At 40.7% G+C, this 13,144-nt stretch overlaps 2 protein-coding genes across 5 annotated transcripts in view; one reads left to right on the top strand and one right to left on the bottom strand.

Annotated features, from left to right (window-relative positions):
- The window catches only part of nAChRalpha3 (nicotinic Acetylcholine Receptor alpha3), a 90,970-nt gene extending 78,811 nt beyond the window's left edge, over positions 1 to 12,159 (top strand). Inside the window, exons 8-12 of one of the 2 annotated variants that reach the window (NM_001298086.1) lie at positions 592 to 728; positions 1,895 to 2,041; positions 2,133 to 2,225; positions 2,350 to 3,343; positions 5,202 to 12,159. In NM_001298086.1, coding sequence (NP_001285015.1) covers positions 592 to 728; positions 1,895 to 2,041; positions 2,133 to 2,225; positions 2,350 to 3,343; positions 5,202 to 5,402 — 1,572 coding nt within the window. In that variant the 3' untranslated portion in view covers positions 5,403 to 12,159. The remainder of the gene's footprint in view (positions 1 to 591; positions 729 to 1,894; positions 2,042 to 2,132; positions 2,226 to 2,349; positions 3,344 to 5,201) is intronic. The other variant, NM_080340.4, reaches the window with a different exon arrangement.
- Positions 11,909 to 13,144, bottom strand: part of CG1636 (uncharacterized protein) — a 3,039-nt gene continuing 1,803 nt past the window's right edge. The window contains exon 4 of one of the 3 annotated variants that reach the window (NM_001298084.1): positions 11,909 to 13,091. In NM_001298084.1, the coding sequence (NP_001285013.1) occupies positions 12,997 to 13,091 (95 nt within the window). In that variant the 3' untranslated portion in view covers positions 11,909 to 12,996. The remainder of the gene's footprint in view (positions 13,092 to 13,144) is intronic. The other 2 variants (NM_132242.6, NM_001298085.1) reach the window with 2 other exon arrangements.

Raw genomic sequence — 13,144 nt, 5'->3', positions numbered from 1 at the left:
CTATTATAACTATTTAAGCCAGCGGTCTTTCGTTACTATTTCATATAAATTAATTACAAGACACATAACGTCTTACGAAGGTGTTTCTATGTTAATAAACTAATCTTATTACTGAGTAATAAAATCTACTTCAGTTCCTTTGCTGAACTTTAATAATAGTACTAATCACTTATGATTCTCTTAACTAAATTCCCAGACACTTGATTTTCCACTAAGCGGTATTATATAATCGATATGTTTGCACCAATTTCGTCACTATTAAAGCACAGAGCAGCTAAAAAAAAAAATGTCGGAAAGTGACTGTAGGTTGGGAAAACGAGCTTAAGCTGCGTCTGAGCAATATTTTTATGCATTATAAATGAGATAGATACACCTTATCGTTCCGGGAGTTTCCCGTTGTTGTTCGCAGTTCGCAATTGTCGCTTCTTTATGGCGCTTTAGATTTTCCGCTCGACGTGCAGCTCAATTTGCCACGCCCCCAAAGCTCCCAAGCCGCCCACTTCCTGTCTCGCTCGCACCCACCAACATATTGTATATATGCACATACATATATGTACATTTTTATATACGAATATACATATATTTTTGCAGGTCTCATTAAGCATATCCATTCTGCTGTCGCTCACTGTGTTCTTCCTGCTGCTGGCGGAAATCATTCCGCCCACATCGCTGGTGGTGCCGCTGCTGGGAAAGTTTGTGCTCTTCACCATGATACTGGATACCTTCAGGTGAGTAAGCCCCCCCTCCCACCTCCCCCCCTCCCACTCCCTTGACTTTTTTTCCCGATTTTTCCCACGATTTTTCACCGATTTTTGCACCGCCATCACGAAGCCATCAATAGTATTTGCTAACGTGATAAAAAGTTCTTAAATTCCATTTATAAGCATACTAATTGCAATCCATTGCATCAATTATAATTACTCACACTGTTGATATCGAGACTTACAAATAAATAAAAGGATAACTGCATATAATTTTACTATCCTATTTATGAGATTATGAACATATTTTCCGTTCGCTGTCGCACAAAATCCAATAAATCACATTTCGTTATGGAAAAAGTCAAATGCTTTGTCTACTCTTAATTATATATGATATAAAAATTTAAAGCAAAAAAAAAAAAAGCAAATAGCAAATTTAAAATCTTTGAAAACTTTCGAAAATTTCGAGCAACTTTTCTTAACTTCGACGACTGCTTTTTGAAGAAGTTTGCAAACGCAGGCGGAAAATGAAATTCGTTGGTGGCTTAGTGCCACGCCCAATGCCACGCCGTCGCCCAACTAACACCCCCCCCCCCCGCTGGGGGGGCCTATTAAATGGCTGCGGCAATTTACAGTCATTTGCCACGCCCACAAAGGCAACTGGGCAGCTGGCCGACTGGCACACCAAATGATGGCCGCCTAATTGTTGGTAAACAAAAGTCGACGGAGTCTGCCAACAATGGGAATCGCCAGTGGCGCAACAGGACCTCGCCTCAAATGATGTAATTAAGGCTGGCAGGACAACCAGCACCACTACACCATCCCCTCATCTCCTCGTCCTTAGTCCTGCGTCCTTTGCCGCCTTATTCTTTCCCCAACGCCTTGGCCAGCTGCTAATTAGACGTGGGCGTCGCAAGTTAATTACCCAGACTAAGAGAGCAACTCACTTAAGTCCTTTCTGCATGTTGCCACCAACCGCCGGTGTCGCATCTTATCCTTGAACAACTCAAATACAATATAGTGACACTTTATCAAGCACTTGCAGCGAATATAATAATTTATATGATTTATTTAGATTTTTATATCTATTGTACATATGTATTATATACAAATACAAATACAATAGGTTATATATATATATTTGCAAGTGAATATCCATATACTGACCACAACCCGATTTCTTTTCGATGCAGCATCTGTGTGACTGTATTGGTGCTGAACATTCACTTCCGGTCGCCGCAAACGCACACGATGGCTCCTTGGGTGCGGACCGTGTTCATCAACCAGCTGCCCCGCTTCCTGGTCATGCGACGTCCGCTCTATCCGATCAGCGAGATGATGTGAGTGCCCTTTTGCCCAATGTCCCCCAATGCCATTGTTCTTTCCCATCTCTGACATCTACCATCCTCCATCTTCCATCCTAATCCTTAGCAAATCCTCGCGCCGCCTAATGGTGCGCACCTGCAATGGACTCGAACTGAGGGATCAAATACCACCGCTGCCACCGCCGGTGGCCTTGTCTCGGTAAGTTTACATAGCATTTATTTATAAGTCTGTTAGTTATGCAACGCAAAAGTAACGAAAACAAATCGATCGAGAATCATAAATAGCTAAGGTAAATGAGCATGGCTTCCGCATCTTTTTTTAGTATGCACCACAGCCCGAAGACGACATCGCGTAGCACCTCGCCGCATCTGCAGCACCGCGTGCAAACCTACAACCTGATGGACGAGTGCGGCATGGGCATGGGCGGCGGTGCCTCTACCATTACCGGCCATTTGAGCTCCCTGTATCCGCCGACGATGTCGACGGCCAACCAACAGACCTCGACCACATCATCGCTGATCGATGCCCAGTACCACAATCAGTACCAGCAGACGGGCGGTTCGCTGCTGGACCATCCACTTACGCCCACCAAGTTCCGCCAAATGACTTCGACCTCCAGCCAGACGGGTCAGAATGGCAGCGGGAACGGTAACGGTAACGGTGGCTACGGCGGGCATGGCCAGAGCGGTGGCCATCATCTGTATCGACAGCAGTCGAGCTGCTCGGCGAATTTCTCGCCGCTGCCGCAGCACGCCCACCAGGCGCACGCCTCCACCACCACCAGCGATCTGGGCATGGCCAATCCGAATGTGATAAAATCGACGACGACGGTTAACTCGGTGGCCACCGCCTCGACGCTGGCGGACTCCTGCTGCAGCGGCACCATTCAGATCCACCAGGGCATGGGCGCCGGAGCCGCTTGCCAGTCGTCGGAGCTGCTGCACCATCAGCAGTTGCACCACCAGCAGATGCATCACCAGCAGCAACAGCAGCAGCAGCAGCAGCATCACCACCACCAGCGACCCACCACCTCGGCAGCGGCGGCAGCAGCAGCGGCAGCCGCCGGCGGACCCAGCACCTCGGCAGCGGCAGCTGCAGCAGCGGCGGCAGCGGCGGCCGGAACGCCACCCCCACCGCCTCCGCCGGCGGGCGTCTGTGATATTCTGCCCGCCTGCCAGCGCGAGGGCGGGCCGCACTGCTGTTCGGGGCGTGGCAATGTGCGCCAACGGTGGCACACCTGTCCGGAACTCCACAAGGCCATGGACGGGGTCACCTACATTGCGGATCAGACGCGCAAGGAAGAGGAGAGCACAAGGGTGAGTAATGTCCCAAAAACGGCGAATCAAAGCGAATCAGCTCGTGACCCACTTATTTATGTTTAATTAAATGTGGATACACCAAAGAATGTAATCGTTTCTGTTACTGCAGACATTAAAAAAACATTCTAAGAACACTTGAATATTATTTTTAAAACGAACTTTTTTCTTACCCCATTGGGAAAACAATTTTCCCTGCTTTTTTTTGTTTGCAAAAGCCTCAATTGCAGCTGGCCAGTAAAGTAAGAAAAAGGAAGCTGGTAAAAGCAAGTGGCCCAAAAGCCGCTTAACGTTTGAACACAAAAAGTGATGGCGATACCTGGGAAAGAGACAGCAACTTAGAACTAGAAAGAGAGAGAGAGAGATAGAGGGAGAAAGACTTTGATGCTTTGATGTTAATAAGCCTGGCGCAATAAATTAGAGCATCCTAAGGCGGGATTTATTGGCACGTCGATAATCGATGGCCCAGGACTTGCGGCTGGAACTCGAGACACTGGAGTCCAGAGATACCTTGATGATGTCCGACTGTCACTGGCTCTGTCCTTTTGTTGACCTTTCCCGTCCGGTGTCCATATGTGTGCCCCCTTGGGGCATCGACGCCTCTATGGGCGCTCCTTATGCCGGCTGCGCCAAAAGTTTTAATGACTTTTCATGTGCGCCTTATTGAGCAGCGACTATGGCCATGTCCTGCCGTTGCACACTTGAAGAGAATGTCCTTGCTGGCGAGAAACAATAGTGCACAATTTTAGGGTTGTAAAATGGTGAAATATCATTAAAGCAGACTCTTCTGTCTGGAGAAATCAAGCGTATAAATAAATCATTTGAATAGGAAATGCTAGAATATCCTGTTTCTTTAAGTGCAGCCCTGTTCGCGAGCATTGCTGTTGCAGAGGCAAGCTCTCATCATAATGAATGTTTTCTTGTGGCATCGAACAAAATGCCAATAAAAGTATTTTATTAAAATTACGCACACATTCAATCATTATTGGAATGTCCTGCCGGGCATAGCGCCCGAACAAGGAGGCAAACGATGACGAGGGGCGAAGGGAAATGAGGTGGCATGGGACTGAGACTACGTTACTCCCGGACACTTGGACAGAACTAGGGCACCTCCGGACGGAAAATGTGGAACAGAGGACACGGGGCACAGCGCACGAGACACAGGACACGGAAACCAAGAGCAGTGTTGTCAGTCAGCTGAAAACCAAAAGTAGTCGCAATTATTGAAGCCTATATAGCCCTAAAATACTTATACCTATAGATACTTATACCATTGGCAAAGCTTCCAAACAATATATAAATCGATCAATCCTCTCGATTTTGTCCAACAATATTATTATATATTTTCAAAACTGTTGAAAAGTAGGCAATAATTTTGTTGGCGATAAAATAGCCAAGTCGCTATTCACAACGAACATCGAATGCTGAGAAATGCGAGACAGCTTCGGCGGCATTTACATTGAGTGCGTGTCATTTGCGCCACGCCCCCTGGGCGACGAAAGGCGCTCGTAGTGGGGGCGTGGCTGCGGACTGACTGGGGAATTAGTCGCAAGACGCGTGGACGAAGTTGAACATATTGCCTGGCTTATGAACTGCAGGCCCAGCGAATGAATATCGAATGAATGTGAATCGAATGGGGAGGGGCAATCAGGTTGGCTAAAAAATTGAATGCCTTCTTAAAGATGTGGCAAGTTAAATATTGATGTAACAAGTAAATATGACAGCTACGAGTAATGTAAGGCAGAACCATAAAAAGGTTGCATAACATAAGCTGTTTTTAAGTGAGTGTTTAACTCATTATAGATGGTTTAGATTAGTATTAACATTTCGAATATATTTTTTCCACTTTTTGAAACAGGTGAAAGAGGACTGGAAGTACGTGGCCATGGTGCTCGATCGCCTGTTCCTGTGGATCTTCACAATAGCCGTGGTCGTCGGCACCGCTGGCATTATCCTGCAGGCTCCGACGCTCTACGACACCCGGATGCCCATCGATATAAAGCTATCGGAGATCGCCTCGACGACGGCCAAGCCGAATGTGGCCAGGCCTGTGTTGTAAACGGATCGATAATTATCGGTTCGCGCGGATCGATCGATATTCAGTATTTCGAAGAAACCACAAACCACACACACAGTCTGATGGAGCAAAACACAAGTAATGAATGAAATTCGCATTTGTTTTTTCTTTAACCAGAGACGGAGGATAGAAAAAAAAAAGAAAGAAAAAAAATAACAAAAAAAAAATAACCACAAAACTTGTTCCAGAAAAACAAAGAGAAGCGACGACGAGAATCCAAGTAACTATAACTAATAAATTGTATTTGTTGTATACATAAATGGTATAACTAACTATAAATAATTTGTACACTAATGTTTAAACAGGCAACGATGCTAAACAAAAACGGTTTTTTTTCTAGGCAACCTAAAATGAACAGAGAGACAAAAGTGACGAAAAAGCAAAAAACAGAAAACAGATAAAATACGAATTAATTAAGTAAAACAATTCAACTGAAACGAAGCGCAAAATAGTATGCAACAGATAAACAAATACGATTTATGGTAATAATTGAGAGCGAAATTAAATTAGTGAAATTAAATTAGCCTAGCCAAAACATCAAGAATAACGGAAACAAAAAAAAAACACAAAACAAAACAAAAAAAAATCGTGTATTTGTTGAACAAGAAAGTGAGTAGATGAAGGACAACATTAGTTAGCTAAGCGAATCAACATAAAGGAACAGGAAAAAAGCCAACAAAAATGGCATATGTGTGTAAAAGTGTGTGTGTGTCTGCACTGAAAGAAAAACGTAGGAAGAGAGAACGCGACGTTGTTTGCCATTTAGAGCCTTTGAATACCATTTAACTTGAAGAGATTAATTCCAACTTTTGAATGTAGTTGCATACATACATACATAACAATAGCTCACAGAAAGTTAACAGAGAACATTTTGCCTTTAAATCAAGACAAATGCATCTTGAAGATAGTTTCCATAAATATTATAATGTTTTTAAAGTTTTCTATGGAAATCTTTGGCTGATTGTTTGCAAATTTTTATATGTAAAAGCGTATCTGTTAAGGAAGTTATGATAAATCAAATTTAGAGACTTACGACGACGCGAAGAAGCCCTCTTTTTTCCATTTTGAATACTTCTGCTCGATTCATTACATTTTCTCCGTGTGCATGAGTGTGCGTGCTGCCGTGTGTGTGTGTGTGTGTGTGTGCATATGTGTGACTGCAAATGAGGCATGCAAATTAGTGCAAATAAAGCGAGAGAAAGTAAGAGGGAAAGAGTGTAAGAGTGAGAAGGGGGGGTAGAGTGCGGGAAACCGGAAAAGCCCCCGCACCCTCAACATCACCCACACCACGCTTTCGCCTTGGGGCAATTAGTTAGCACAAAGCTTTAGTTATTATGCCCAAGTGTACGTGGGCCTGTATGCGTGTTGGTGCGAGCGCATGTGTGTGCATAGTAAATAATCACCATTAGAAATTCAAATTCAATTTTGGCGCTTGCACTGCCTAATTGGCAAAAGCGCGTCCAAGTTGCTAGTGATTTTTTATTTTTTTTTTTTAGTTTTAGTTTTTAGTTTTGTTTTTGGCCGCCCAATTAACATTTCCCACGCTCGCCGCGCTCATAATTTATGCTAATTTCCAGTTGCATAATTCACTGAAAACGAAAGCAGCAGCAACAAATAACACGGCAAGTTAATGGCCAAATAAAAAGGCAAGTTACCTTACCTTCGCCTTTGAATTTTTTCTGGTCTTAAATATAGCTATTGCTATATTTGCAGTCCCGTTTATTTGCCTTACACTTTTTTTTATGGCCCATAAAATCAAATGATGCCTGATTAGGGGGAGCCAACAAAAAAGGTAACAAACAGGACATTGATAGCGGGGAAATCCCCTTTTTTGCATTCGGAAAACAGCAAGTTTTAAAATCTACGCAACATAACAGATTTATGTTAGCCAGAGGGAAATTTTAACAGCAGCCAGGCGACAAAAGTTTCATTTTCGCTATTGCCTTCTTCGAAAAGGGAAATTTCTTTATTATTCTTTATATCTATATTTCCCCAACTAGCTATTAATTTCAATTAAGAAAATATTTTGAGAAATATTAGCTCTTAAATGGGTTTATCTTTAAAAATGCATACATTATCTTCTTTTAATTATTTTTTTAAATCATTTTAAAAAGGTGTTACTGCAATTGTTTTGTGATTTTTGGTCGCCATTCAATGATTGCCAAAGCCAACAAAAACCACATTGCGTGTGTCGTCACAAGCAAGTGTCAATCACAGTCACCGCAGTGCAATTGTCCTGCCACGCCCCCATTACCGCCCACCCACACGCACACACAACAAAACACTTTTCCAGTTTTTAATTAAATGAAATGCAAGCGAAGAGTTATAGCAGACACTGCGCCAGAGCGAGACGGGGCGATAAGTGAAATGCACACAAAATGAAAAGCCATTAACGAAATATTATATCTGAAGATGGAGGGAGTAGCAATGTCAGCTGCATCCGGTTTGGGATATAAAAAGCGCACAAATTTCGGAAGTTTTTCTGCACCAAGAGAAACAGTTGTGCGTGTTAGCCAAAAAGTTTAAAAATATTTGTACTAAATTTCCCAGTTTTGGGCAACACAGAAATATCTTGAAAAGCTATTCAGTTTCGAAAATAGCTGAAGCTTGGTGTTTAGAGGAATTTCTAGATTTTTTCCTAGTGTCTTTGATGTTATTTATGCGCAAGGCATTTAATAGGTTACCCCCGAATTATGACTCGCCCCAAGTGAAGAAGAAGTAATTCGGTCATGGAGGGGGAGGGCGGGGGGTTGCTTGTTGGAGACCGCAAATCATAATTGTTGCGGACACACAAGACACAACAAACTCAAATGGATGGTCCAGGAGTTGGGGTGGTGGTGTGGTGGAGTGGACTCCTCCACGTGGTCATAACAATGCAATCTGTGTGGCCACACACAAAAAGGACATTAGCCCTGCTCCTTTCCACGCCAGTTTGCTTTGCTTTCAGCCATTGGCTGTTGCTGGTGCTTGTGGATTTGACCTTTATACTTTATACTTTATACTTTGTTATGTATTTTATTTTATTGGGTCGCCAATGAGCGATGAGTATGAACACTGAAAGTGCTTAAGATACTGTGAAATGAGCTGGGACGGCTTGGAAAGCGGTTAACCGCTTAACCGGTTCATAACCGATACGGATTCCTGAAAATGCTCTATAACGGATATGCCAAAGCTGATTAAAACATTTCAGCGAAAGCAATTGAGCCGTATATCTCTAAATCCCTTTCAACCAACCATACAATGCAATTTTGAATTCAAAAAGCTCGTCAACGAACAAAAAGGGGAAACCTATGCTCTGCCAATTGTTGGACCAACAAAATGGAATGGCAAAAAAAAAAACGAAAAAAAAAGGCAAAAGCTTAGCCGGAAATATCCATCATTGAACATTTCCCACTGTACCGGCGTTTTATCTATGGGCCCGCGTGTTTCGCGTGTCGCTTCCCCAAACGCAACGGGCAATACAAAAGCAATCATAAAGTTATAGCCCGGTCGAAACAGTCGCCACTTCGGTCGTGCCACACTGCCTGCACCGACCATACTGCTGCCAGTTGGCCATTTCCATTTCCATTTCCACTAACGTGGCCGGTTTTCGGTCCAGTTGCTGGCCCCCAATGAACTCGAAGCAAAAACCAACTTTACACCCTAGGGCGACATTATCCACCAGGCAGAACATCCACCCATCCGCCCACTTTCTAAAAAACAGCGCTGATGTGTTGTCTTTACACCACACAAATATTGTAGTGAATTTTCAGGTGAATTTCTACTTCAAAAGTATTTGAATTCATAATTGATTTGAATAATTTTCGATATTTTTTTGATAGGCTTATTTATTGTCTGGGTTTTAAATCTTATTATATGCTCTTTTTTTTATTAAAGATCGCTGGCATTTCCGCTTTTCCTTTGCCCATTTCCCCCATTTTACCCACAACCATGTCATTTAATGTCCTATCTATGTTACTGCTTCTTTTTTCGCCCACCTTTTTGGCTCAATAAGAGCGACGAATTTATTGCTTGCTAATAGGAAAACAGCCTCCCTTTGGACTTTTCCACAAGCCCCCAACATTTTCCCCATTTTCCTCGGCTTTTCCCTCGTTTTGCGGGACGACAAAGTTTGTCCACATTTTTTGTTTGCTTTGTTGGAATGGGAATGGGAATGGGAATCGGGAATGGGAATCCCCTGGAGCAGAGGAAAAATATGTTTTCAACATAATTTCATTCATTATATTCGAATTGTTATTGTTGTTGGTCTGTTGGCCGATGTTGGCGCTCATTTTCAGCCGACCCATTATCGGGCCACGCCCCCCCTTCAATCTCTTCTCGCGGAGAAAGACGCAAGGTGTGGGCGTGTAGCATTTTGGCTAATTTGAATTTGATTTCATTCGGAAAGTTTGCCGTTTTTGGCATTTGTTTCATGGCGCTGTTTTGATTCTCGTGCGACAAGTGCAAATGATTGTGCTCGTGAGTTGATTAATTGAAAATGAATGCGCGGGTAGGGGTGAAATTGATTATCGTTTTGCAACCAATTTTTGGATTTTCTTGAAATTTATCGAAATTATCTCTAGCCAAAAAAAAAACACAAAAAGAGAAGGTCGGAATATGGAACAATTCATCATCAGCTTGTTTTGCCAGACCCAATTAAATTCAGCGAAATTAAAAGGATACTAAATATTTGGCCCGAAATTCGGCGAAAACATCCTTAGCACAAATGAAATGAACCTCTAAGGTTTCACAGGAATACAAAAAAAAAAATAGATGTTCCACAAATACGGATTTAAAAAGTCCTCTCGCGGCCCAAAAAAAAAAAAAAAGAAAATCCTTTCAAATGCGTGAGTGTGCGTGCGTGTCATATATATCACTAGTCACTAAATTAAAAAAAATAAACAAAAAGGAAAAAACAGGCGTTGAAGAAAACCTAATTAATAAACATATTTATATGGTAATTGGAGCAAGCATACGAAAACCGACTCAAGCGACAGCGAAACCAAAGTGTAAAAATGTTGAAATATTTTTTACAAATCGAATCGGGCTAAAAAGCTAACAAAATGCCCAAAAATGGGGCTAAAAGGGGTTGCACTTTGGACATTAATTGAACTCGACCCTTTGGGGTCGCTACCATTTGCCACAGGACATTGTGTGCTCCAGCAGTTTATACATAAACGCATAGATATATGAATATAAATATATAAATATATATATATAAAGATATTTGGGATCGGGGGCATTGTGGGGCCGGCGAAACTAACACTAAAATGATAATGAAAAAATCGAGCAAATCGCATAAAGGAGACATTTTTTTTAGAACGTACCTTTAATAGAACGATTAAGAAGCGTTCACGCAGAACAACTAACACTAATTTTAATGCATACATTTAATGGTAAAATTAACATAAAACCAAAACTAACAAATGACATTGATAAGCGATATACACAGCGAAAGGAAATTAGCAAAATTGTTTAATAATAAGCGAAGCAAACCAAACACGAATTGAATTAACTTTTAAGAACATAACAAACAAAAAAAAAACCGAAAAAAAAAACGAACAAGAAATTAAGACAAGATATTTAAACGAAGCCAAGAAAAAAAAACTATAAAATTATACGATTTACAAAACTAAGAACAACAAAAAATAATTGTAAAAATAGAGACAACTTTTTTTTGCTCAAAGCCAGGGGGCAGATCCCTCACCCTCATTCACTTTCCCAAAAAAAAAATAAATACATTTAAACACGAAAATAAAAAATATATTTCGCGGCACGTAAAAATTTGTTCGTCACGAATGTAAACCAACCACAAAAAATCCAACACAAAACGATTTTCTAAACGAAATGTTTGCAGAAATTGGCCAACCCAAAACCAAATAATGTTTAAAATTAAACCAACATTCAAGTAAAACCACAAGAAGATAAGAAAGAAAAAACATAAGAAATTATAATTAAAACCAAAACTTAGCTTCTAGTGAGAGAATTTTTAAAACAAAGCAAAAATGAAACGATAGAAAATGCCCCAGAAACCAAAATATGAAACAATGTTAACAAATCGAGGAAGGATTAATATAAAAATGGAATAATAAGATCGGCTAGCCGACACTCAAATACCCTTGCAATCGATTACAAAAGTCTAGAATCATGAAAATGGAATACGAACTCAAATCTTTCAAAAAAAAAAAATATCCTCTTTACTGTTACTTTAATTACTAAGATACTTTTTACTGAGTTTTTTTAAATTGAAGAAATTTTTTAGTTTACAGACCTAATACGTAAATATGTTGTACAATTAAACAGTTCTAAAATCGATTCCGATTATGAAATGAGCAAATGAGAATTCATGTTGAGAACGTACGATTGCAAGGATATCAAAAACAAAGTTTCGAAGGAAGAAACGCGAAACCTAAAACCAAATGAGAAACCGAAATTTAACTAGAGAATTCTTTTCAAATATCAAATAAAGCAAGAACATTAATAATATAATATAATATTTCAGCCACGATGGGAGAGCTAAGAAGTGAATAAAACAAACGAATGCAACCAACCCAGTAACAACAACAACAACACACACACACATTTCAATTGCGCTCGTTTAGCCCATATATAGTATATTTCAATTAAAAGAACGAAAAAAAAAACAACACATTACAATATTTCAATATGTCATTAAGTCACAGCGAATAAACAACAACAATAAGTTGAAGGCGACTTACAAATCTAAACGAGAGAGAAACTGCGATCGTGTGTGCGAGGGAGAGAGAGAGAGAGAGAGTTGGTATAGAGATATAGTAACTATATGTATATATATCATCAGCGACGATCTCCGTTGGCGCCAAAAATCGAGCGATACTAACTAAATTTGCTAAGGTCTTTCAGCCGCTTGGTTTATGCGTGCTGTCTAAATCGTGATTGGTAGATATTACATTTAATATTGATCTAGAGTTTTTATAAATAATTGTTAACTAGTGACAACAGTGCGTCAATTGTTGTATTGCTCGCATCGAAACGCACTGTGGTTTATTATCGAATAAGTACTATTAGAACAGTGCGTTTGGCAACAGTCGAATTCGACGTTTTAAAGATATATAACATTATTTTAAATACTTCTAGGAGATTAATTTTGTAAGCCTCACTTTTCGATTTTTGCGTATATAGCCTTTGAGATTATCTGCACGTTTGATTTATCGTTTATATTCATGTTTTAATTTTGACAACCTTTAGTTGTTATGTTCTTAACGCGTATATTTGAATCGTTGAGATATTTAAATAATTTTTGATTAAAAGCTACCAACTGATATTTTTAAAGTCTTTACAACAAAAACGTTGACAAATTTACAAATTTTCAAGTGTTAAATATTCCTATTTTTTGATTACGATCTGAATGTTGGCCAAAACGCACTGTTCGCGCTGATCGCGTTCTAGCTAACACGCATAAACCGAAATCAGCCTGAGTGAGAGAGAGAGAGAGAGCGCTAGTTTCAACTTTGTGAGTTATTAGCCTAAGCTGAACTTGTGTCTTTTTTGGTTTGGTTTAAGGAAATGTGGTTTTCTACTGTGTAAAAGTGTGCTGCGTCCGTGCGGTAGGACGCGATTAGGTATCAATGGCCTGGTCATCGTTGTCATCCTCCGGCTCATGGCCACGTCCCTCGCGAATTCGCTTCAATTTGCGCTTAAGCATCATGACGCCTGCCAGGGAAAATGATTGTTAATCAGATATTCAACATCGGTTAGTGCAGGAA

Source organism: Drosophila melanogaster, chromosome X (assembly GCF_000001215.4).
Source record: "Drosophila melanogaster chromosome X".
NCBI lineage: Eukaryota > Metazoa > Arthropoda > Insecta > Diptera > Drosophilidae > Drosophila > Drosophila melanogaster.
This window is presented reverse-complemented; position numbering and strand designations above follow the sequence as displayed.